The sequence below is a fragment of the Aulostomus chinensis genome, chromosome 17 (assembly GCF_037954235.1).
Source record: "Aulostomus chinensis isolate RoL2024-O1b breed Wild chromosome 17, RoL_Achi_v1.0, whole genome shotgun sequence".
Classification (NCBI taxonomy): domain Eukaryota; kingdom Metazoa; phylum Chordata; class Actinopteri; order Syngnathiformes; family Aulostomidae; genus Aulostomus; species Aulostomus chinensis.
Window position 1 is genome coordinate 23,018,405 of NC_141336.1, and position 26,801 is coordinate 23,045,205.

Here is a 26,801-nt window from a genome sequence, read left to right on the forward strand (position 1 = left end):
CTGGGCTGGCAGAAGAGTCTCCTCAGGGAGGGAGCAGCTCCACACAGCCTCAGTCTACATCCCCCACAGCCCTCCACCCATCCCTTCATCTCTCCATCCCCCAGCTGGGCTGCAAAGACAAGCCTATGAGGAGGGAGACTTTTAGCAAACAGTGGCTCGGAGAGGTAAAAGAAGGCAAACATATAGGAAATTAGGAGTCAGAGCGACAAATGCCATCCAGTAATGATAAGAGGAGAGAAGACAGGAACTCGCTCAGAATAGAGAACGTGGGGATGTACTCCTCTCCTCCAGGTCCTCAGCTCTGCAACTACCTTTAGGAGGGGACGTGCAGCATGTTACACCTCTTGTCTGAGGATTATACGCGTGAACTGAGCTTTACATTGGATCATTTTTCTGTAGGATTATTACCGTTCAAGTATTTATACGTTAATGCATAATGCAACAAGGCATAAGTCAATATAATTATAATTTAAATAATCTTATTGATACTCATATCCACACTGTGGGTGTCACAATATGACAGGCAAAACATGGAAAAACATACATTTTTTATTTATTCATTCCATTATCTTTTTTTATGTTCATAATACTCATGAGATTGATTGAAAATACTGCATCATGGAGCCATTAGCAAACCTCACTATTAGTATTTTTTTCCCTTTAAGTCATTTCCCTAAATACGAAATATACAAGTTCTGTATAACTGAATTTGATTCATAGCTCTTGGTTTTTATTGTCTATTTTATACAGACTGAAAAAATATCATTGGGAATTGAACATGTTTTCACTCCTACCATTCATACTGTATAAAACTAGAGAAGGAAAACAATGTAGAAATCAAAACTACCATGTAGATTTTGGTTTCTACAATGAACAGATATTTTTCCAAGTAGACCCTGGCTGAGCGTGCGCGTGTTGGTATATGTCATATTTTATACAGTGATCATATTTCCACAACAGCTCAGAGAAAAAGCATCACAAATATTGAAAATGCTTGACTGCTCCACAGAAGAGGTTCTGGAAGGCTAAAAGTGCTCCGGAGGTATTTTCATTAGCCAGACTATGTAATATTAGAAGTATATGTCTGTTTGTACCTAGCCTGTGTTTAGACAGTTGAAATAATGGATCAGTATGTCGATGGTTGATTTGAGGTACTGGGGATGAGTTTTTTCATGGCTTTTTCCCATCTAGAGTTACACAAGGTTAATGTTACAGCCGTGTGTGTTTGCATGTGTGTGTGCGTGTGTGTGTGTGTGTGTCTGCGTGTGTGTGCGCGTGAGGGCGTGTGTGCATGTGAGTGTTTTGCTGCAGGGTGTAAAGCTGCTCCAAATGTCCATCTGCCGAGTTCACAATCCACCTGAGCCTACTCACACATCCACCCCCCACCCCCACCACACAGAAACACACACACACACGCAGCTGTATCCATCCTCACGCAAACCAATTCACACTGAAACCTCAAACAGTCTGTACATACCTGAACAAGCTCGCTGAGCTTTTTCTCCTCTCAGCTCCAGTCAGAACTACATACACATCCTCACACTCATTTGCATAAAAAGCATCCCACCTTCTCTCAAGATGTCACCTTTATGTAGCTGCAATACGCAGTGTGATATCAACATAACAAGTTTCCTGACGAGAATCCAGAAATGCACATATACATATTTCCCAACAGGTGCTAAGAGAAGTACAAGAGAGAGGAAAAGAATGAGGTGGGAGGTTTCCTACACATAAACTCAACACACACGTGTACATGTGCACAACTTTGCCCTGTACACACAGTTCATGTTTGTAGATGGCTGTGTTTTTCTGTGTTGCGATGTGAGCACTGGACTGTTAATTACTGAAATAAGCTTAGTATGGTACTTGTCTTCTTTAGCATTCTTTAGTGCCAATGGATGTCAGATTGTTGGGCAGCAGGTTAAACTGCATCCTTCAAAGACCGTCTCTGAAAGGTGCTGGCACTCTTCATGTCTTATGACACCATCATGATAAAGTAGAACCTATGACTTGATGCAAGAGGGAGGAGCTAACATTATCAAGCCAACGCTACAAAATGTTACATGCATTGCTACATAGTGTCGCTAGAAAGGTCTACACATCCTAGATGAATTTTTTTTCCCCCTAGTTGAAAATCAAGCTTAATTATTGAGCGACTGATGACGTTACTCATTCCAACTTTTTTTTTTTTTTTTTTTTTTTTTTAAATGTAGTCAGCAGACTTGCACTGAAATCATTCTAACTTCACCCTCTAGGAGGGCACTGTGTCCAGTTTCAGTCCAGAGCAGAAACGTAGCATGTCACTTTACTTTAGAGAGTGTTTTCTCTCTCACGCCTCGGTTTGGGGCCTGTAAAACCACTTGGAAGTGCGTTCAATCCCTATGTAAACCTCAGTTAGTATGTTACAAAGTGCGGCTTTTGCTGTGTAGTTCAGACAAACAGTAAGCTAGCAGAAACATGCATATGGAGATTCTGCCATTCTAAATACCTGATCAAATGGGTTGTTGCACGATGAGAACAATCGTAGACCAACTGCTAAAACTGTAGCATGGATGGCATGGCAATGGAAAGTGACTGCAATAATCATGCTATGCATCACATATGAAGTTTTAGTGGAGTACTAGTATTCATTGAACATTTTTACCAGCCTATCAGCGCAGAGTGACAGGAACAGCAGCGGTAGTCTCTAACACACAGGAAGTTAGCAATTACCCCTGCAGAGCTTGTGTAGTGACTGTAAATAGAAACAAAAGAAAAAATATTCTATTATCTGGGCTAAATAAGTAAAAGGTGCTAAATATGGTAAAAATTATTAATTCAGGGAAAATAAATCTAGCTGTGTAGCTTGACATCTGAACATGGCAGTGTAGGAGGTAAAGAGGACATTCTGGCCGCGTGTGTATCTCCGAGAACACTTCCTAGCTTTAAGGGAGCTATTTTGAATTACCAAGTGATTCATTCAAATCGAAACAAACTCAGACTCATGTAGTGCAATGCCTTTGACTCCTGCACTGGAAATAAAGGTCCTATTTGTGCAGAGTGTGAGGGGACATTTTCTATTCCGTTCTATTAGGCTGCTATTTTTGGTACCGCAGGATACCCAGAGACTGTGTAGAGCCTTGTCAGTGACTAATGTGTTAGTGTGAGAAACAGGGGTGGGGTGCCTTCCCACAGGAAGATATGCATGTATGTATGCATGTGTATATGCATGTGTGTACATGTGTGTAGATTTGAGATAGATGGTATTGGGAGGATGTTCAGTATTTTGCAATTATTCCTGCACAATTTCGTGTGTGTGTGTGTATGTGTGTGTGTGTGTAGCGACAGGGTGTCCTCTCTTTTTTGATCCCTCTCTTTTTCTGGTTTGCACCCCTGCAGTTATTCTGTGCGTGTGTGTGTGTGAGTGAAACTGTGAATGTGAGTGATTGCTATGCTCTGCATTTGCGTGTTTCTGTGTGCTTCATTGCCTATGCTGAAATACAGCATGGCAAGCTGTGGGTACCTCTGCGTGTGTGTGTGTGTATGTGTGTGTGTGTGTGTACAGTGCGCCTGTTGTCATCCCGGGGTAAAGCCTCGGGACAAATAGGGTCATGTGACAGACAGCCCTATCTATCTATCTGCAGACTGCATCATTGGTATTCTGGGTAGACACTGGCAGCTAAGTAGGGGGTGGGGTGTGTGTGTGTGTGTTTGTGTGTGTGTGTGTGTCTGAGTCTCTAGACCACATTCTTTTAAGCAGATGAATGCACTTCTAAATAAAAAAAATCTCAAAAGTATAAAACAATATGCTGCAGCCACAAATGAACACAACAGCATTTACCTTCCCTAACTGGTCACTGCAAGGACACACGGTGGGTCCCGGTTAGCTCCACAGCTATGCTAGGGTATTCCACGCAATTCAAACAATAAATGTTATATTTCAACGATGTCCTTGTTTTCAGCAAACCGTTGTGTGGATGGCAGCATTGTCACAGTCTGAGCTGCAGTTTAAGTGCGAGTTTAGCACAAAACCGTAGCCAAAAACCCATTTTGACACAACTCCATTGACAGCCGCAGGGTGACAAAAATTGCAGTATTTTTTAATTTTCTACGTAGGTTAAAAAGAAAAATTACAACCTGCCATGTTGTTGTAGAGCTCTGTGCGCAATAATGGCATTAAAAGGCAGTCTGATGAGTTAAATCAATCATCCACCATGGGAGGTGGTGCTCGTAAGGGTGAATGCAGGCATGCACATCATGTATTAGTACACACACACGTATGCTCAGTGGTGTCCTTGTCGATTCATAAGAGATGTCTGACATGAATAATGAGAGGGACAACACCATGAGAGCTAAATGTTGGAGAATGTCATGAGCTATGTCATTAGCTGAGGCAAAGCCCTCCAACACAGCATCAGTTTAGCCTAGCTTGGGTCCCATTTGATGTGCTTAATGATGGCTAACCTTCAGAGACGCCTCTCCATCCTTTTTACTGCAATAATACTGTCAGCTGCCTCTTTGGAGAGATCCCCCTGTCTCTCTGGTGAGGAGGAATTCTATGCAGCCTCAGTGTTCAGCCTTCATCGACAGACAGCCTCTTGCATTCAGGGAAATCAGTCCCAACTACACTCTCAGTCATTTAGTAGGATATATACCTGCAACATCTTCACCTGAGTTTATCAAATTGTGAAGCCATGATGGTGGATATCATCCGCTAGCCTGTCTAATGACCCGTAGCTTTCTGGAAGTGCAGCACATGTGCTGGATGCTTAGATAATTTAGTGGTAATATAAGAACTAATTCAAGTTTCAAAGGAAGAACCTTAACATTTAAAAAAAAATAGCATATGACATGTACAGGAAACAAGAGCAAACTGACTGAAAATTTTAATAATAATAACAATAATCACAATAAAAATATAATAGGGTCTTCGCCTGAAGTACCTTCAGGCTCAGGCCCTAATAATAATAATAATAATAATAATAATTTCAATTTATATAGCGCCTTTCACGACACTCAAGGACGCTTAACAATAACGCAAAAAACCAAGACCACAAATTTAACAGGCGAAGGCCTGGGAGAACAAGATAAGTGAAATTAGCTTTTCAGGTACTCACCAACTGGTGTCTTGGTCTCAAGAAGGCGTCTTCCCCTCCTAATTACTTCTTTGCGACACAGCTGGTCCACCTCGTCACCGTCAGGACTCCACGTTTGTGATAATACTGTAATGCCATAAACAGCCACGCGGCGACGCTAACTCCTCCTGTCTGGTTGATGTGTTTGAAACTGCGCACCTTGACATGCTACATGCTACGTGCTAATCCAGCTTGGCTCCTCTGGTTAGCGCCCAGTAAGGAGCTGGCGCGCGTGAAGCTGTTCATGTGAAACTCCTCATATGTGAGTATGTATGAGTATAGTGCCGTCGTCACCTGGCCTTGTATGGTCGATGTGAGATATTGTTTTATATAAAGTAAAGTATAAAGTATCAGTGTCGAGCCATGAACTCGCTCGGCTAACAAGCAAACCTCTGCTAATTGACCGGCATACAGCGCGCGTCTCCACTTTCCCCGCCTGGTGACGTTACAGCCCCGGATGTTGAGTGCAGAGCTTTATCGTCGGTGGTAAAATCTCTGGTCGAATGTCGATTCACATAAACTCAAACCACATTTCAGTGTCGTATTTTTTCCGGGTAATGTTTGTTGTTAACTTAAACCTTAAACCCTATATGTTGTTGTTTTGCTGCTGTGGCCCGACAGGAACAACTTTATATTTATTTATTTATTTATATGAGTCCAAACATGAAATCACGAATTAAATCCCGTATCATGTATTTTATTGCCCAGCAACCACGCACGTCCACCCGCTGCTGTCTGGTCAGTGACAAAACATTTTCTCTATAATTTAACAATAATTATTAATTCCGAGGTGTAATTTAATCATTAGAACTGGAAATGTCTACAAAGTAATTAACAAGATAATATTCATTAGTCAACAGCGAGTTTAATTGCACTGGAGAACTTGTATCACTATCGCGCCATGTATCAATGGTATTGTGTTTTTTGTTGATATCTAATATGGTTAGGGTTAGGCTTAGATCAGTTGTAATATTTTTACAACTGATCTGGCCAATAGTGAATAATTGCTATCAGTATTATCTGAATAAAAACAAGTTTCTATGATTTTTACATACTGAAAAGACATGTAAACATTTTAAGTGTTTAAAAGAGTTTTTCTTCATTCCCAAACATTTGGAAAAGCCCATCAAGTCTGTATTTGCTACGTTGTTTCCTCATCGATCATAAGCAACAGATGATGAGCGAAGATGAAGAAACTTGTGCATAAATGGACCATTAAAACCATCCGTCAACAAACCAGTACCGATGTATTTAAAGAACTATGAGTATCTGCCGATACCAATCACAGGCTAATGTCAGGGTGCATCTCTAGTTTGCACAACTTGTAGATTTCGTAAAATGTGTGTGTGAGTGTGTGTAAATATCTGTGAATGTTAATGACTTCAGAGTTTAAATTTGGAGAAATTGCCTGACTGAACCAAAAGCCGATCAACTAAAATTGAAAAAAAAGATGTAGTATGTTAATGTGAAATTGGATTATCTGCCAAGATTACATTAGGCTATTAGATTTGTGGTCGGATTGATGATGCAGTATTGGCTAGGCCAGTGATACTCAACCTGTGGGCCACGATCCCCTGGTGGGCCACGAAGGTATTGCAAGTGGGCCACCAAATCGTTTCCAATACAGTATGATTTTTGTGGGGGGTGGAAAAGTAATTATATAGAAATATACTGAATAATGTTTTAAAAGTTTGAACTCAGTAACTTTTAAAGGGATATTAAAACGTTTGAATATTATTTTTCATTATTTATTTATTATTTTTTTTTTATTTCAAATATTAGACATTTGACAAGCAAATGAGAGATAGGAAATGTTTTTATCTGCTGGATGACTTTGGAGCAGGACCGCATTGCACATGACTTGTTAACATTTGATGCTCACAGCTGAAACTGGAGCGTAAGGATGGCGAGCTGGCGAGCAGCAGGGAGAATTAAAAGGAAAGACAGATGAGACACTGATGGGGAATCGCCAGCCGTCGGAGGTGGGCCGCGAAATTTTTTGAGACCTAAAAGTGGGCCCTGAGTTGGATGACGTTGGGAACCACTGGGCTAGACTTTACATACATTTGGTGTCAAATGTCTGCATGTTTTGCACGTTAAGGTTTTATTTCACTTTTTTTTTTTTCAGTGAAGATGCTCAGGTGCAATACAAAGAGGGCAAACTACGGCCAGTGGTACAGAGGCGTCTTTGTTTGACTGAATGAAATACTGACTGACTTGAGCAGACAGAGAGGACATAAACCAGCAGACAGATTTGGGGGATTTAAGATTAACTTTACTCCAAGATTTAAAAAAAATAATAATAAAAATACTGGTTTCGCTGACCTCTTTGGACTAAGAGTTCCAGGTCTGTTTTCTCTCTGGTCCCACCGCCGATGCTGGAACTGTACTCTTCAGCGTGAGCGTCAGTGTTTTCTGCTGTCACCAGTGTTTGGTGTTTCAGGTGACATTCAGGGCTTGATACAAGTGGGAAGACTGTCAGATAAATGTTGTAAGACATCGCATCCGATCCCCCAGTCCAGTAGAGCTGGGACCGTTGGTGCCTCAGCCGCAGCCCATCTTCACTTGTGTTTATGTTTTGACATCTGTCTTTTGACATCATTCACATATAACTTTTTTTTCCCTTCGTAGCTGTCAAGAACATAAAAGACGACGTAAGAAGCTGAGAATATCCAAACTCTGCAGGGTTTCTAATTTAAAGGCAGCAGAGGATGCCTGAGCATGATTCAGTAGAGATAGTTTGACCACTTCTTTTTAATATCAGGCACATTGATTAGTGGATAATCAAATTAATTCAAAAGTATACATTTCAGAAAAACCAAGGTGACTTTCAGGATGAAGCGGTGCCCCTCTGGTGTACTGATAATAGAATTTGTCCCTAAATGCTGCCTATGGTCCCCGGGGTTGCTTCAGCGTCAGAATGGCGGTCCCCCAGCTCACAATCCGCTGAAAACATGTGACTTGGCAACGTCAGTCACCTGTCAGTCCGTCAGACAGCACAGATGGTGGAGTGAAAGGTGGACAGAATGATACAGAAAGAAAAATAGGTCGGATACGGTTTAATAAAGTTTAATAATGGATTGTAAATAGCTGGGCCGCTCTGCTGCTTGAACAATGTGTAAATTGGAGCCGTTTGCCTCTGATAGTTGCTAGTAGGCTAACTGTTGCATGAAGCTAGCTTATAGGGCTGCTGTTTCCATTAGGTGTATCGATACAGAAGCTAAAATTCGGATTTGTTGCTTGGTGGGATAATGTCTCTTCATTTGCTACTTTCTGAATTCAGACATCAACATTCAACAGTTAACCAGTTAATTTCAGAGATTTTTTTTTTTTTTTTTCAGGCTACATACGTTGCCTTGTGTGTTAATTGTGTGCACGTGGAACATCGTTAAAGCTCCTGGCTGCATTCCTGGGCGGCTCAGTCAGATATCAAGTTGCTGCCCGATTGATTTGCTACTTCTGCTGTTACTAATAAACACATTGAAAAATACTCCCAGGAGAACAAGGATGTATTCAGAGTCGAGCTAACCGGAGCACGCAGGCTAGCTCTGACCACTGACTGCTCTCAGGCCCCAGCTCTCACCAGTTCCTGGTGAGAAAAGATAGTTTTTAGGTTTGGGAAGCGGTTGTTGAAGAGCATCTGAAGTTTTAGTGCATTTTACCGTCCAAGTACTGACAAATGGGACAAATGGGTGTCTTGAGCTCCCCTCGTGTATCGTGTTTACAACAGCTAAATCAGAAAAGCTGCCCCAAAAGATAGGGTTTACAAACCCTGAGGCGCGTCCTCCAGTATACGTCCAGCTGTAGTCTCAGTAATCCAAGGACGCTTCTCCCGTTTTTGATGAGTTTTGTTGTTTAGCTTTGAGCTAAACATGCGTAGCATTCTGGAGTCACAAAGAAGTAATGCAGGGGGAGAAAAATCAACTTGATTTGGAATACTTGAAAGTCAATATACACTTTTTGGATGAAGTATTTAAAAAGACTATTCTGTATTACTTTGTATTATTGTCCTGCTGCGACACTTATGAAGTGAACATTATATTTGATACATAGGGATTGTTATCATCTGTGGTTTGTCACTGTCCTCACTACAGTAGAATGCTCAGAATGCTCTGGCGCCATTTACCGTTGCATAATCTTATAATGTACAGTAGAGACATAATGCAGGTCACTACAGAAGCAGCTTGCTAGAGATCCTGGCTATCCAGGAGTGAGAATGAATAGTGTGCTGCTGGTCTTCTATAGGTAGAGGTGCTGTACAGATCTGTGTTTTCCTGTGGCTATTTCAAGTCTTGGCTGTGTCACTCCTCGACCTTGGTGTTCTGTAGCTGCTGGGGATAAATCACCTCTCTCTCTCACTCTGTCTCTCTCTCTCTCTCTCTCTCTCTCTCTCTCTCTCGCTCTCTCTTTTACACACACACACACACAAACACATGCACTCTCACTCTGTCTACCCCACCCCCTCACACTCTCGTCCTCCCTGTAATGTTGTTCTCTCCATTCTCTATCTGTGCTGTGAGGTGAATGGAGTCTCCTCAGTCTGATAATGGGCCACACGCACACAGGCTAACACACACGCACGCACACGCACACGCGCACACCTTTTTACAGCCACAAAGCAGAGAGAAAGCGAGAGAGAGTAGGAGACTCATCAAGTAATTAAGGCCCTGGCTCTCCCTTGAAAATTAAAAGAATGGCCCTTTGCTCGCTCTCTCTCTCTCTCTCTCTCTCTCTCTCTCTCTCTCTCTCTCTCTTTCTCTTCCTGCTGGGCTGATTGCTGTCTGGCTTCTCTCCTCACCTGAGTATTTCACTCTCTCTCCCAGGCAGCCAACCCATAGTGCATTGTGCTGGTGATTACCCCTCTGTGGGTAATTGCAGCGGCGGCTCGCTCGATGTTATTTCCCCCCACTCTCTACCCTTACAGAGGAGGAGGAGGAGGAGGCGAAGAGGAAGAGGGATGGGGATGCACTTTGACTGATGTGTGTCTTATTAGAAGGGGCAATTGAGTGCACTGCATGGGTTCCTCTGTGCATTACGGATATGTATTTTTAGATTCTCTGCAAAAGAGCACTCCGTATGTGTGTGTTTGTTCGTAAGTGTGAACCCAGGAAGATTCAGTCGAATCTCTCGCATCTTTTAAGAGAAAAGTGGGTCTGAACGTGGCTTTTACCTCGACTCACTCTTCCTCTCCGATCCGAGCAGGGATGTCATAAAGAGCTAGTCCACTTCAGTAGCTGACACCTTCTTTCACCCTTGAACCTCTGCGTCTCAGACAGCAGCACCCTGTCCAAAGATGTACTGAGGGAGAGGGTTAGATGGACAGGAAGGTTCTTCTCCTAAAACCTGAGGAAACTCACTCAGATGATAGTAATTTCACCCTAGTGGCCCTTTTGTTAAGAGCAAAAATGAAAGAGCAAATCTTTTTAGTGTCTGATATAAACCAGGTTTCTAGTCAAAACCGCACGTCCTCTCACTGCTACCGGGTCTGGGTCGTCTGCTGCATGTCTGCTGCCATGATAGATGCACGCGCTGCATGTGTGGTAACAGCACAACCAATGAATGAGCGAGGGCCGAGGCAAGCCACACCGGAGGGGCGAATCACTGAATGTGACTTTTGAACGAGACACGCGTGCAGGCTACGCCAAATACTGAGATGAATGAAAACTTCTTTGGAACTGTAGCATCAAATAGAACGACAAATGGTGTCACAAGCTCATAAGTTGTTTTGTGTTTTATGACATTTAGTGTCCTTGCTGGTTGTTTTCAGACTTATTCAGAATCATTATCGCTTTTGCTGGTGTTGTGTAGTGGTGGAAACCTTCATTCACGTGTTGCACTGGAGTACAGTGTTGAAACCATCAGTTAATTGTTACTTTCAGGAGAAAGATTTTGCACGGAAAACATCTTTTAACTTGATGAACTTCATATTTGCAGCCTGACAACCGAAGAGGACATAATACATGATGTGTACTTTTACTTTAAAAATGATTATCTTCCCTTACTGAACTATTCGAATACCCGGGACTTGGTTTTTAACAGAACTGTTTGTTTACAATGTAGAATTTTAATGTAAAAATTATTGCAGTTTTGTATTTTTTAAAACAATGTTTGATTCTTTATCAGCCCTAAAACTAAAATATGTACAACAAGCAGCTGACTAATGACTGCTAGCTGATTCTTTGAGAGTTTTTAGGTTTCACAATGCGCATTTGTTGCTTATCTCTCCCGTGCTTTTTTTAAATTTCAAATCTTCTCATCCAAATAAGTGCAAAGTTGAATAAAAGTGTGATGATTGAAACCAGATGTTTTATAAAAACCAACCTGTCCAAGAGCAGCGAGATCTCCTGCACATCTGCCCTGCCTTTTGTCTTTCCCCACCTTCCAATGAGGAGAAATTCAGTTTGCTCAGTTATAACCAATAACATGCATTTCTATCAGAAACTCTTCTTGGACACTTCTTCGATTTTTCCGCCACACTCTTAGCTGCGACTGCGACGCTACTCTAAGCTCCGGCCAACCAATCAGGGCTGGCTGACATAAATCACCTCACTGCCGGTGAGCGAGTGCAGGAACGTCCTGCCAGACAGCTTATTTATAAAAGCTAGGAAATACAGAGAGAGATTTATCTGGCGGCGACAGACTTTGTGTGAACACGTTTGGCGAGGGCTTGATTGTAACAGTTGTTCATTTATATGTAAAAACACTCCAGCTACTAAACGCTTTAGGTGTGATTGTGACTCACTTCCTATAGCAAGTTTTACAGACAATATTCACCAACAATGCCTTTGTTGTGCTGTGCCTCTACCAGCTAGAGGATTTGTTGGGGGGAAAAAATGTAGCAATATTGATGTAGGGTCATGGGATTTTTTTTTCTTTTTTTTCTGCTCCATCACTGTTTTTACAATGTGGTCAGTGTAATGCTTGAGGGATTTAGAGGGTTGGGCTGGTTTAGATTAGGGATATAATGGATCAAGTCTTTTTAGACAGACGCACTTTTGAATTACTAACCTCTGGTGCTGTCTGGATGCTGAGAGGAGTCCTGAATAAACACCTGAGAGCAGGCCGCCACCTGAAATAACCAAACATCGCTGAAATATGGCGAGGAATCACAGCAATAGATCTGCCCTCTGCTCACCTCTGCACTCCCACTGTATTAGGAGACGTTGAAATGGTCCTTTTAAGTTAGAAATGCAGTTTCCTGTTATCCAAGTCCGTGTTTGCGGTTCAGTCCCGTGGAGATATTGATTCCCACAGAACGGCGTGGAGACGAAAAGATAAAGGTGCCAGCTGGCTTTATCGGCCCCATCTCCGACACTACAGCTAATCAGACAGGCGAGTAAACATCACCCAATAAACATATATTTGTACACATTAACACTTCTTCCATTCATCTTCCTCTACCTGCACTCTCATCTCATCATTGATTTCCCACTAAACTGGCTTGTGGCCTGACTCGCAGTGCTTGTAGTCCTCTAAGCATTTATTTTCTTTACATACACACACACACACACACACACACACATATTTTGGGGGCTCATCTGTATACAGCAGAGGGAAAAAAACAAAACAAAACACCAGTCCGACGTCCAGCTTAGTCTGAAATCCATCAAACGCATATATAGCAGTACCCTGAAAATTGCCAGTTTCATCCACAGCATGAGGACATTCAGTCCAAGAAATCATAACTGCTTCTTCACCACCGCTGTCTGTGTGTGTGTGTGTGTGTGTGTGTGTGTGTGTGTGTGTGTGTGTGTGTGTGTGTGTGTCCATGAGGCAATGAATAGGCACCAAAAAGAACACAGGATATGGAACAGAGAGAGGCAGAGCAATAGAGAGAGAGAGAGAGATCTCATCTCCTCTCTGCCTGTATACATATCTGCCAGAATGTAGGTCAGGCAGCTCCAGTCACTATCAGAGCCTGGGAGAGGGAGATTGCTCTGTGTGTGTGTGTGTGTGTGTGTCCGTCCATACAAATCACATGAATAAAGCATTTTGTGTGTACCCTCTTGTCCTCAAATACCATATATGTGTTACTTTATATAATAAGTGTGAGTGTGTGTTGGAGAGGGTGGGTGAGTGGGATGGGGGGGGGGGTTTAAACTCTGTCACGTACAGTATGTGCCATAGAAAATATGACAACAGACATCACAGCCCACTGCAGAGTACATAACCATACAATAGGGTTTTCATAACTCTGTGTGTGTGTGTGTGTGTGTGTGTGTGTGTGTGTGTGTGTGTGTGTGTGTGTGTGTGTGTCATCTCTGACTATTTACAGTGTGTAGCCTGGCTTTGATAGATATAGGAGCCCAGTAAAGGGCAGGCGTGGTCCCCTCTCATTCTCTAAGGAGCACACTGAGAAAATCATACATACACACACACACACACACACACACACTTGTAGGATCTATGGTCTTTCTTTGTAACAAAGGGGAAAAATAAGAATAGCATGAGTCTAGAAATGTCTTGAATGTGTGTGTGTTTGCTTTCCTCTGTATGTGTGCCTCCATTGCAGTTGAAGGTCTATTCTTCCCTCGCTGTGCTGCTGCGTCTGTCACTGTCCTTGGTGCTGAAACTAGCACACCAGCACCTCGACTCCATGACTGGAATACCGTACACAGGCTACGCCGCCTCAGTGTGCTGCTCTGTTGCTCTATTGTATCTTTTCCTGTTGTCCAAAGCACTATGCCATTCTCCATTTGTCTTTCTCTCACCCTTTTTTTTCCTCAACCCCCAACCTCAACCACACACACACACACACACACACACACACACACAAATGCACCAGAAGAATGTGGGATGTGTCCTTATGAAGAGTCAGAGAACTGTGATTTGTCATCAGCCTCCACATGAAGACCTTCATCAGAGGACAGACCCAACACTTCCACCCTGATTATAATGAACAAGAGGCAAGACAGGGGTGTGTGTGTGTGTGTGTGTGTGTGCGTATGTGCTTGTGTGTATTACGGAATCGTAACAGGGGGAATTGTGACTCAAATTTAGCTGAAATCATTTACATTACCTGTGGAGCCCCCACTTATTTCAAGACATCTGTGCATGGTGATGTTGGTATGTAAGGTGTGGAGATGATTTGGTGGCACCATGGAAACAAGGCATTTTTGCACTCAAATACCAGTCAAAGAGTTTCTGCGTGTTAAAAAGAGGATGTTTTTATTGCCCCTGTTTGCAAAAAAAACTTGCTTTTGCAGCCGAAAAGGTTATTTTTAATTTTGTTTTTAGCTCAAAAGTATGTATACAAAGTATTTGTGGATTACTGAGCTTACAGTGTAGTAAAGAAGACATGGATTGTACTGGTGTTGTGCATCCGAGTTTATAAACTGATGTTTTTGGGCAGTTTTGCTGTTGTTGTGGTCGTTAGCTATCAGTCTCCATTACCTTCAAGCTAAAAATGCATGGCTGGTTCTTTCTGCATACTGGAGCCACAAAGGGAAATATGTCTTCATAAAACTCAAGACCCTTGTTTGCGGGTACTTGAGAGGCAAGAGACACTTTTTGGGTGAAGTTTCACTTTGATTTTGAAGTAGGCCTTGCGCGGTACATTGGTGGTCAGCACTGTCGCCCCCCAACAAGAAGGTTCTGGTTGGAGCACGGGATCTTTCTGTGTGAGTCTCCATGTTCTCCCTGTACCTGCGTGGGTTCTCTCTGGTACTCCGGCTTCCTCCCACAGTCCAAAGACATCAAGAGGGGACCAGGTTAATCCAGACTCTAAATTGACCGTAGGTGTGGCTGTGATGAACTGCCTGAAGGCAGCTGGGATAGGCCCCACCCCCCATGACCCTTAACAGGATAAGCGGTATAGAAAATGGATGGATGGAGAATTAGGCCTTGAAATTAACTACATTTTCTACGCACTACGTCCCTGAACTTCACTATGGAAGGATACATACTGGCTGTCTATTGGCCTGGTTTTCAGGGTGAGAGGTCATTTAAACCCCGAGGTAAGAGGTTGTGAAGGGGTCGTCCTCGTGGTCATTTCTGGTATTTCTATGAGTTCTGGCTGTTTTTACATAGACTTTGATTGACAGAGCTCACGCTGGGCTTTCCTATTGTTTTGGAATGAAAATGCTTTCGAGGAAATAGAAACAAGCATGTGACACTGCTATCTGAAATCATAACAGACAGCTGAACTGTAGTCATAGGAAAACATAGTTTGAGTGGAACAGATGAGTTTCATGTTAACAGCCAGTTTCATAGTTGTTTGCTGCGTCCTCTTACAACTCACTGTCACTGTTTCCAGCTTCGCCACGCTTATACACACTACAAAGAAACTGGACTTGGAAAAAAAAGGAAAACAGGTGTGTGCTTCTGTGTGATGACGGGTAGAAAAAGACCCCCTGCTGGTTCAAAGTAAAGTCCGCCTATGTAACCGCCACCGCTCCAACAGGCGCTCAGAACGCTCACTCTGTGCTTATGGTTGTCCCGAGGGAGCAGCTATTGTTTTAATTTGAGCTACTTTGAAATAGGTGTGTGTGTGTGTGTGTGTGTGTGTGTGTGTGTGTGTGTTTAGCAGTCTGCTGGCTCCCTATGGTGGCCGTCAGTCTTTGTCATGGTCCCTATGCACCATCAACACTCATCTGTTCTCTCTCATATGTTCTCTCATTTAGAAGCAGACAGGCAGGCAGTGTCACTCACACCTCCATCTCTTCCTCTCTCTCTTTTTTGTCTTTCTCAGGCCATTTGACCTGCTTTTTTTGGCAGAGAGGGATGTCGACCTCTTTACACCCTCCCCTTTCCTCTCCTCCTGTAACTCTGCAAAAGAGGGGGAGCCGAAGAGAGAAATAATGGAGGCAGGCACGGATCATTAGCTATATTTGTCCCCACTTCCTGCAGAAGATGATAGATCTAGCTAATTACCCCATGTTGCCAAGCCTATCGCACATGACAAGCGGCCGTCGCTACAGCGGAAATCAACGCTGGCTTCGGTGTGTGCCGCATAGCTGATGCTATATGACTATTCATGAGTCTGGAGTCAAGGGAGAGGAGGGGATTTCAGATCCTGCCATTGCCGTACGTGAATGTGATTGTTCTGGAAATGATCTTAATGATGCATGTTCGTCATCTTCTTCTTCCCTCTGTGTAGAAAATGAGTTTGGAGGAGACGTGGTGAGCCTTTCCTCTCCAGCTCAACGTCCGCAGGTCACGGTGGAAGCAGAGGTCTGGATCAAAGAAGTGTCTCAACCCCAAACCACTTCAGGTAGACATCCTGATTTTACACTGAAGTGCTTGTCTCCACTCTTCTCATGTAGATGTTTATGATTATTGTGGTGTGCGTTGGACCTTACATGGGCACGTTCAGTTTTCAGAAACCATATTCAAACACAGGCCAATACAAACCAGTTTTACAGACACAACTGTCTTGAATTGTAATTCGATTTTTTTTTTTTTTTTTTGCTTCCTACTAAATTATTGCAGAAGGAACACAGACAAAACGCGAGGCAAAGGAGATGAATCGATTTATTTTTTCAGAAAGATTTCATGAAGGAAAGAATACACAAGCTCAGATCCACTTATATGGTAATAACTTAGGTTAGGAATATGGATCTGCTTGAAGCCCATACCTCCGCAGCTCTCTCTCATTACTGGACCAGCTGATAAGTTGTATCGTATTCCGATCACACTGTTTCACGGTCAGACCACTGTAGCGCCAGCTCCATCAACCACAAAGGCTATTTTCTGTACTAGTTGGGCTTGCGAGCTCACCAGATTCCTCTCCCTCTCCCTCTCCCTCTCTCTCTCTCTCTCTCTCTCTCTCCCCCTCTTTGCCCACTCAGGCGCTATCTCCACAGCCCTTCACACTAATTCAGATGCACTTAGCATTGGTTTGGCACACGTTTGCTGTCACTAGATGATGCATGACATAAATACCTATTTGCAGTGAAATTCGATAATGGCAGCTCAGTTTTGGTGGCTCTTTACTGCTTCACTGGACAGAATACCAATGGGACGTGTGTGTGTGTGTGTGTGTGTGTGTGTGTGTGTGTGTGTGTGTGTGTGTGTGTGTGTGTGTGTGTGTGTGTGTGTGTGTGTGTATGTTTTGGTGTGGGTATGTGTGTGTTTGTGTGTGTGAGTGAGGCAGAGGGTGGGGTTGGGTGCCATATGCCTGAAATGCAGTCTCCCAAAACTTCAAGGTGAAAACAAAGAGAGGAACTGATAACGTTGTGAATTGTTTTGACGGATGTCTGAGCCTCCCCATCCCCCATCAGCACCAGTGAAATCATGAACACACACACACACACACACACACGCGTGTGTATATATATATATATATACATATATATATATATACATATATATATATGTGTGTGTGTGTGTATATATATATATATATATACACATATATGTATATACACATATATATATGTGTGTGTGTGTATGTATATATATATATATACACATATATGTATATACACATATATATATGTGTGTGTGTGTGTGTGTGTATATATATATATATATATATATATATATATATATATATATAGCCAAATAAAGAGGTAGACAATAGATTTTCTTTTGTTGTCACTTACATATTTTGTTGAATACAAACTTAAAGAAGAGGCCACCGACACATCAAAGTTATTTTGACATGTTAAGTTAATCAGCCCACGTCTCAGTTCAATCCAGGAAGTCCTGAAGGAGATTTTATTTCTGACGTGCTGGCGACACGCTCGTCATCGCAGCATCAGCATCAGCTCTAGCAGACTGTTCACACCTTTGCATCCAAATCTTCATTTTTCACAAGAGTAAAACTTAGCTCACTCCCTGTAAATACACATATTTTAGCTGTATAATTCGCCTAATGGTAGCTAGCAGCCAAGTGCTCTGTGTTTGCAGTCGCCTACCAACATACTCTAACTTGAAATATTTTGCCAGCTAAACCATTACTTCCCACTGACTGTTCACTCTGAATAGATCAGAATGTTTTTACATCAACATGAGGTGAAATGATTCCCAATCTGGGGAGGGTTTAGCTTCCCTCCGTCTTCTCAGCTTTGCATCAAAGTTTACATTCTTAGCAACATTTGAAAACGCATCCAGTCGTCAAACAGTGGCAGCCATTTTCTCCCATAGAAATCTGGAAGTGAATACAATCTGCACGCACCATATTTTCATAATTTATTCACATAATAAAAATCACGGAAACAAGTGTGCAAACACGGTTTTGAATATGCCAGTGAATTGACCACTGCCTCATCGGTTCCACTTGACCTGAACACTCTTAAGAATTTAGTTTGAGCCAAGAAAAAAAACAACAACATAGAAATGGTTTGTATAATCCTTGAAAATGCGTAAAGTTCTGTGTCTGTAAAAAGCCAGTTTCTATCAGAAAACAGAAATGTTGTGTGGAGCCTCATGTCTTTATGTCACTGTCGAGACACGGCCATAATTACTGGTATTGCTTATTTAAGCAGAACACAATGATCATCATTAGTAATAAAAATGTACAGGTCGTCAAACACATAAAAAAATTCAAACATACTGTATATAGACACACATACATATGTATATATATATATATACATATATATGTATAAATGTGTGTGTATCTGAGCCTTCAATTTATGTAAAAACTCACCAAATTTGGAGTCATGTACACACGTGTGCTGTACGTGTGTAAACAAACAGCGATGCAGTATTTCCTCTGGAGTTTGCATCATTATATGTGTTTGCTCAACTGTCCAGGCAAAAGCTTTGGAGCTGGGATCATCGTGACTGCGTGGTTATTCATCTGGGCCCTTAATGCCTTTGATCCAAGGTCTAATTGAGACACAGAGAGTGGCGGAGTGGGCATCCTCCTAATCCTCAATAAGCAGGCTAACCTTCATTGCAGCCGTGACATTTTCCCATAGGGTGGGGGGAAAAAAGCCAGACAGAATCTGAAGGGCTCTCAAATATATGGCGAGAGGCATGCATGCTTCCTGCGACTAACTCTCAAGGAGCCTTGAGGGAAGAAAGCGGAGGCGACGAGACTTCTGCCGCCACCGCTGCTGCTGCTGCTGACGTTACTGTTGCTGCTGTTTTATTTAGCTGTTGGATTTGCTTGTTGTTGACGCCGTGTTCATTGCTGATGCAGACCTTGCTTAAAATTGTGGCCCTCAGAGAGAATCTGACAGCTTCAGATAGGCACCTTTAGTATGCACGTCTGTCCATGTACACACTTCAACCACACATGCATTTGAAGTACGGCTACATCTTACAGGCCAGATGATTTTCTCTTTTATAAGAGAAATCATTCCATACTCCTATTTTAATGTAATTATCATATACATGAAAGCACTGACGATTCTCAGTGTACATGAAAGGTTTTGCTGCTGCGCTCTGAGTGTTGATAAGAACAAGAACATTACTGTCATGAGCTGAGGTCCATCCATCCTTACTCAAATATTAAAAACCTTTCTTAAAAAAAAAAAAAAACAATCAAACAGGCTGTTTGAATTGTGGACGTAGCTTCCAAGTCTAAAAGTGAAGCCGATCCAGATGTTTTGACCAGTAGGGGGAGCTCAACTGTGCAGCTATGCAGCTGTTACACCCTCAAACTGGTGATTTGAGAGAATGTAAAGGTGCTGAATCAATGTCTGTGTGTTGAAGGAGCAGCTGGAACAGTGGATCATCTCACTCAAAACACTGTGAAATTTACATAAAGCAAGTTATCGAGCAAGGAGTAATAACAGTGGTGTCATATTCCCACACAACCCCCCGCTGAGTGGAATAATGGCCCTATCCCAAGCCCCGGCTTTTTCTCGATCCTCCAATCATAAATGACAGTAAATCTTTACGTCAGAGTACAGATTTTCCTGAGGTCGTGATCTCAGTCCCTAGTTTTCAAGCTCCATCAATGCAACATCATATCTGTCTTTAGGATTATTGTCGTGTAAAGAATAAAACTGACCACAAAACAGAGCATGTTTCCTGATTGACAGGTAACTACCATGGCAGCCATGTCTCATTCAGATCAACGCCACCTTTCCAAATATGATCAGCACTGGTTCCTGTTCATCCAGCCATTTTCTATACAGTACCATTTATCTATTATGGGTTGTGGAGTGGGGGTGTGGGGGGGTGGAGCCTATCCCTGCAGCCTTCGGACGAGGGGCGGGGTTCTCCCTGGACGGGTCACCAGTCCATAGCAGGGCCAACACATAGAGATAGACAACCATTGGCTCTCCCAGTCACGCCTACGGTCAATTTAGAGTCTGGATTAACCTGGTCCCCTCTTGATGTCTTTGGACTGTGGAGGAAGCTGGAGTACCAGAGAGAACCCAGCAGGAACAGGGAGAACATGGAGACTCACACAGAAAGACCCCGTGCTCCAGCCGGGGGTCGAACTCGGAAGCCCTGGTTTCTACAAATTAAAAATAAAATGGCTAACATGCCAAAGCCGTCTGCATTCTCCTGACTGACATCAGTGTGGAAAAAAGCATTGCTGTGCCATTGTCAGGCTTTAATTGACCACTGGTTCTTGGGTACTTCAGTGCAGAAGCACCACAGGAATTAATATGTCAGAACTAAAAGAGGGAAGTTTTGTTTTTAAAATAAACATTTTAGTATCATTTGTAATTTAGTTACCTGGTTACTGAATGTGAGCAGTGAGCCGTTGTTCTAAGCTGCTGCATCATGGAGCTTCTCTCAGACACGTACGTGTGTGTAATTCTTATTATGCCCGAGCCTTGTTGTTAAGACTTGAAAAAGCCTGACTGCCTTAAGGAAATTTATGCTTTCTCTGATATCTATAGATATACAGATAAAGCACAGCTATTGATCAGCCACCCTCGTCATCCTCGTCCTCCTCAAAACACCAGTTGTTGCCTCCCTGCTACGCTGCTAATATTTACAAGGTATCCTCGCCTTTCATCATTTTATTTTTCTCCCGTTGAAACATTTATGGGCATTCATAAAGAAACACACCATTAAAATTGAAGGGCTCTACAGTACAGTAAGTGTGGCGTTAATAAATCATGTTTAATAAAAAGAGACATCCAAACAGAGCCGCAGCCCCCCTTCCAGTCTCAACCCAGCCAGCATGAATATTGAGGGACATCTGGAAATAAAAGAGCGACGTTCAGAGGTGTTCAGGCCCCTGAACAATTTATGTTGTGTTGGTGAGGGGATAGCGCTGCCTATCAAGGGATATGCGCGTCTATCATACATGAAATAGAGGTGGGAGGGAGGAGGATGCTTGCTCTGGCGTATGAAGATCTTAAATACCGAGGAGGAGATGGGATACATAAAAACCTCCACGGTTGATGTGTGTTCCAGCTTGTCTGCATTCATTCATGAACGAGTGCATGAAAGGTTGGACAGATGGATGGAGAGACTGATCGTAGAGATTTGAATCATTTCAAACTGTGAACAAAGTACTTTTAGGAGGCTTGGAATATATGATTATTCATCAAAGATTTCCTCAAACATTTGGGGATGACAAACAAGGCGATGTAGTCGAGTCACAAACTAATTAATCTGGCCAAATATGAGTCTTTGCATAATTTCTATTGGTTCGGAGCTGTTGGCTGAGATACTGAGTATACGTCTGACAGTAAATATTGATTTTTGATTAAGGAGATCTCTCCTGTCCATTCTCGTGCGTTCACTTGCAGCAGCACCGATGCATCGGGAAAGAGATTTCATAGCACTGGTGGAAATGATAGGGGGACTGGAGAGTTGTCCACCCCACCCCCACCTCCACCCCCTGCGTTGTAAATATAATCAGAAGGTATCGAATGAAATGATAATAGCACTAAAAGCACTTGAGCTAATTATAGAGACAAATTGCTCGTTTAACTTCTGAAGGATTGCCTTCCCCAGGCGGGCCGGCAGGAGCTCACCTTGCACCGCTGAAGTCCAGGTAATCCTGATAATCCATCCTGATTTCGTTCAACACGAATGTTGATTGCGCATTTTTAAGCAATGCGGAGGGAAACTCAAGTGCGCGTCAACTTTGGACCGTGGAAAGGAAACTTTCCTGTTTTTAGCTCAAATTCAACAGCTCTGTTAGTCTGACCTGAACATAATTAGCACCTCCGCTTCTACTCAGCAGCATACAACACTTTCCAATAACACATGTTGACAAAAGGCTTTGCCACAATTAAACTCATCATAACCAGCTGAGGGCTCGAGTGTCAGATGTGTATTCGTGGTACTGAATACTGCATTGAAGTAATAAAACTTGTTTTCAAATAAAATACTTCTGTTCTGTAGCTATAAGAGGATTCTACATGTGGAGTCTAACACGTTGGCGTTGGAGAATCAACCTGATACGAGTAGACTGAAGTTTGATTGGCGGCTGTACGCCCTGATATATTTAGTGGAAATGTATTGGTATGTGCTTACTGTATGTCAGCTTGGAGCTTATTTTGTTTTACAAGAAGAAGAAGAAAAAAAGGATTTTGATTTAAAATGAAGGGGGGGGCCTTTTTATCGAAGCTGGACTTTGATTTATTCATCAATTAACCAGTATTGTTTGTGTGTGTGCGTGTGTGTGTGTGTGTGTGTGTGTGTGTGTGTGTGTGCGTGAGCATGTGTGTGTGTAATACAGCAGCACATTTGGCTGCATCTGTAGTGTTCAGGAAATGTTCCTGAGGAATCTGTCAGTGTAATGAAATCTGCTGCCGTGTTTAAATGCTCAGATTTACTGTCATTCATTTTCTGGACATAACAAGAATGCGGATGTTCCTCTTAGTCTCCCCGCAAGCGGCATCAGTCCGTCATCCCGGTGAAATCCTCCTCATTTCAGCAAACAGCTGGTGCAGAGTGCATGTTGGAGGAGTGGACGAGTCCTCTGAACCTGAAAATACACGTTTCCAAATTAAAGATACTTTTGTGATGCTGTCTGTCGTGTGCTTAACAGCTTGTTTGTACCGTCTCTGCAGATGGAGGTGGATGCAGACGATAAGCGCCATCGCACACGCTCCAAAGGTATCTGCACCGATACACACAGCCATTCAGGGTGACCTTCACTCCCCCAACACAAACACACACAAGCACATATATACTAACTGTACACACACCGCTGCACAAATCACAGACTGTCACACTTCAGCCGCCTCTCCTCCCTGCTCGCTCTGTTTTTCTATCACTCTTTTTATATATCTCACAGAAACACAGAGTCCACAGTTTAAAAGCTTTGTTCCAAAATTAAATAGCTAACACAGCTTCATCTAATCCCACTAAACAATGCAAAATGAAAACAAATTATAGGACTTTTCAAAAGAAAACAGGTATCTCGTGGCTGGGCTTACAAAACAGAGGAGAATATTTTTTTATCAGGTTTGAAACATTCCTTCTGAGAAACCTTTGAACAAAACGTGGATGTCGCAGTAAATAATTGCACCTTTCTCTCATGGAACATTTCAAATACCCTTATCTAAGACCCAGCATGTCCCAGGTCCACTCAAATAAAGGCCATGTTTTAATCAGAAGACCTTCTTGATGCATATTTGATTTCCCCTAACATGAAAAAGTATCTAACATCTTTGAGGTGCTGACCGTTGCTCCTTCAATTTGTGGTTCGGGCACTTTGTGAGCCGTATGGCCTCCATTGACCACAGGACCCTTGTTTGATTGAGTTACAGGTATCTTCTTCCTGTCAGAGCGACAGTAAATGAAATCACATCAACGGCTGCGTCCACAATCACTCTCTCTTTCACTCCTACACCACAGACACTACATTCTGAATGTTGACCCGTCCTCCCCGGCCAGCCTCTCTAAAAATTAGGTTCCCCTACAACAAAACTGCCTCCTCAGGGAAACATATGGACCCTTAAGTGCAAAGGTAGGAATCAGATGATGACAAGAAATACAGGAGGAAGCCCATGAACGGGGGAAGGCTGTGGCGTGAGAGACTCTGAACAAACTCCCAGGTTTTGTTGTTCAATGTTAGTGGGAAAAAAATTAAGAGTTGCTTGATATTTGCAAAATGTTTTCATCAGCCAACACCTCTCTCCGTGTTACAAAGAGATTTATATCCAGTTTGTTTTACTACGGAGGTCAGTTGGGCGTGAGCGTCATTTCCTGGGAGGCGTATCCTTGACAGAATGTTAGAGATGTGGGTTTGGTGGCATTCAGGTTGCCGTCCAAGCAGCTACCTGGCATCCAGCAAGTAAAGGAAGCAGGAACGTGTAACTTGGTGATACATAATCATTAACAATAAATAAAAAGCAAAGAGGAGCCTTGAGCAAAACTGGTCTGATTTTTAACATTTCCCATTAGACCACTACAGATTGAGATTCAAAATCACCGATATTTGCAGATGCTGATGACGTGCAGATAACATCTAGACCCCCGATCACGGAGTCACAAAGAGGTGACGTAGCAGCTAAACATCTTTTTGAGTGTAAAACACCAATTTGTGAGGACTTGAAAGGCAAAATACACTTTTTTTTGGGGGGGGGGGGTGAAGTATCACTTTAATACTCCTGAAGTTATCACTCCAGGCCCTGCTGGCAGCTGCTCACTGTGCTCTGTGGAAGATGGGCGAAATCCAGGGGATGAATTTTATTGTAATCTGAAAAAGACTTTCTGCTTTTGAAAGAGTTTGTCTCTTTAAAAAAAAAAATATATATATATATATTATTTTGTATTGTTTTTGAGTTGTTCAAACAAAGTTTTAGAGGTAATTGATGTCACGGTAAACCTACACAGATCATAATTTTTATAGAAAGAGCTTGTGAATCTTTCATAACCATACCCCCCCCCCCCCCCTCTCTCTCTCTTAGTGCCTGTGGATCCAGCATTAACAGAGCTTTTCAGGTTAGTGGGATTGAAAAAGCACTCTGCTTCTCTCTCTCTCTCTCTCTCTCTCTCTCTCTCTCTCTCTCTCTCTCTCTCTCTCTCTCTCTCTCTCTCTCTCTCTCTCTCTCTCTCTCTCACACACACACACACTCAGACTTGCCCTGCTGGTGTTTCTGTGCTGAGGTAGAGACAGTCAAACAGAGCCTGGATCAACTATCACCTCATTACCAACCAGAGACGTCGTCTGCCTTCCTCATACTGTCTGATAAGTGTCTTCATATCAGCAACCGTTCAGTGTTTGACTGTTTTCAAGAGCGAGGAGATACTCATACATAGTCCACGTTGTCTCTCATCCCTCCCTCCTGCTGTGAATTTCTCACTCTGTCTGCTCCTCGCTCGTTTTTGGACATCTTCAATGTCACAAAAGATGTTGAACAGCAGAACAGAAACGAGCACCACCATCCTCCTTTCTTCCCCCTAGTTAATACAATTCCCTCGTATGAAATATTAAATAAGAGGGTTTTCTCCGCTTTTAATGTTCCAACTAGACAATCTAAATTATTCTGTTTTTGTCTCATCTACGTGATGATATTTAGCATGATAGCCAATTATCAATTCATTACCCGAGCAGCACAAACTCTTTCTCTCATTCTACGCCTACAGCCTTAAAGTTCCTGTCGGGTGAGTTGAGTGGGTGGAAGGTAGAACACATTCATGCATTTCATTTTAAATGTGAGGCTTTTCTTTTGTCACTGTGAAAGTTTCTCTCCAGTATATTAGCTATTGCCATTTGTAGGAATCCAAATGTATGAACTTTGATGTGCCTGGTTTCATAAGACTTCAATGAAATAAATATCGTATATATATATTTGTACCTCTGACAAGGATGTGATCTGGTCAATGCCGTTCATTGTTTTTTTGTTGGTTGGCAGGATTACGTAGAAATTTTAAGCCAGTTTTCTCCAAACTTGTCAGTGGGGTGCTAGCCTGGGCCAAGGAAGAGCTAATTAACTTTTGGGGCAGATCCATTTAACATAGAGAAAATTACTTCTTTTAACAGTGGGTTTGGGTGACTTCAGGCTGTATTTTTTTTTTTTGGTAACTCATATCCTACATTTTCATTTGCCGTATGCTTGCAGATCCGGCTTATTTATCTTAAAAGAACACGCTAACTTTTTGGGAAATGCATTTAGTTGCCGTTCTCTCCAGAGTCAGACAAGAGGATAGAAACCCTTCTCTTCTGATTGGTAGTTGAATAGAAATGTTGGAATATCTCCGTCAAAAGTCGTCAACTACAGTCCAGCACCGACGCCTCCACCTTGTTTATTTTACCGTTTTATTTTGGTCTTAATAGAAATCGTAATGAATGACAATGCTACATATTACTTAATGAAGTAAATTAAGAAATTAGTACCTTTTTGAGTACCTTTACATTCTCATATCAGAACAACATTGGTGCACGATGAACATAGACGGTCTATTTTCAGCACAAAAATTCACGATATCCGTCACACATATCAGTGATATGAGATTTTTGTTTGTTTTTTCTACACTAAAATCGGGTACTGGGCTCTTAAATCCCGTATCAGTCAGGCCCTACTCCACATTTCTGTTGATGTTATGCAGGTAAATGCCAAACTACCCAATGTCAAGTCTCAGATTTGATCAAAACTCTTTGTTTGTCATCCGGAACGTGAGAATATTCGGTTTCCTCTCAGTGAAAGGAACAAAATGTGTCCTGGTCACACTTGAGTAATGAAATCCCTGCATCCTGAGGAGCGTCTCTCCTGAGCGTCTCCTGACAGCTCTGTCAGCTCAAGTGTTGATCACGCAGGACTGCAGTAGAGGAAGCACCACCAGCCTCTGATTCAAAAGCAGGTTAGCCGAATTTGCTGGCATCCAGCACCCGAGCAGAGAGCGCTGGGGCAGCAAACACTAACA

General features: G+C 42.5%; 1 protein-coding gene and 2 long non-coding RNA genes across 23 annotated transcripts in view; 1 reads left to right on the forward strand and 2 right to left on the reverse strand.

Moving 5' to 3' along the window:
• Nucleotides 1-5,582, reverse strand: part of LOC147246829 (uncharacterized) — a 97,829-nt gene extending 92,247 nt beyond the window's left edge. For all 11 annotated transcript variants that reach the window (XR_015109702.1, XR_015109704.1, XR_015109703.1 and 8 more), the window contains exon 1: nt 5,097-5,582. This is a non-coding gene — a long non-coding RNA (uncharacterized LOC147246829). The remainder of the gene's footprint in view (nt 1-5,096) is intronic.
• Nucleotides 1-26,801, forward strand: part of myt1lb (myelin transcription factor 1-like, b) — a 97,004-nt gene that overhangs the window by 15,825 nt on the left and 54,378 nt on the right. For 8 of the 11 annotated variants that reach the window (XM_086182074.1, XM_086182073.1, XM_086182082.1 and 5 more), the window contains exons 2-4: nt 16,213-16,326; nt 23,000-23,045; nt 24,845-24,878. In XM_086182074.1, the coding sequence (XP_086038200.1) occupies nt 23,000-23,045; nt 24,845-24,878 (80 nt within the window). In that variant the 5' untranslated portion in view covers nt 16,213-16,326. Of the gene's footprint in view, nt 1-5,193; nt 5,377-15,804; nt 16,055-16,094; nt 16,140-16,212; nt 16,327-22,999; nt 23,046-24,844; nt 24,879-26,801 lie in introns of those variants that run through there. The other 3 variants (XM_086182076.1, XM_086182075.1, XM_086182077.1) reach the window with 3 other exon arrangements.
• LOC147246831 (uncharacterized) overlaps nt 22,861-26,801 on the reverse strand; it is a 40,190-nt gene continuing 36,249 nt past the window's right edge. Inside the window, exon 5 of the long non-coding RNA XR_015109708.1 lies at nt 22,861-22,914. This is a non-coding gene — a long non-coding RNA (uncharacterized LOC147246831). The remainder of the gene's footprint in view (nt 22,915-26,801) is intronic.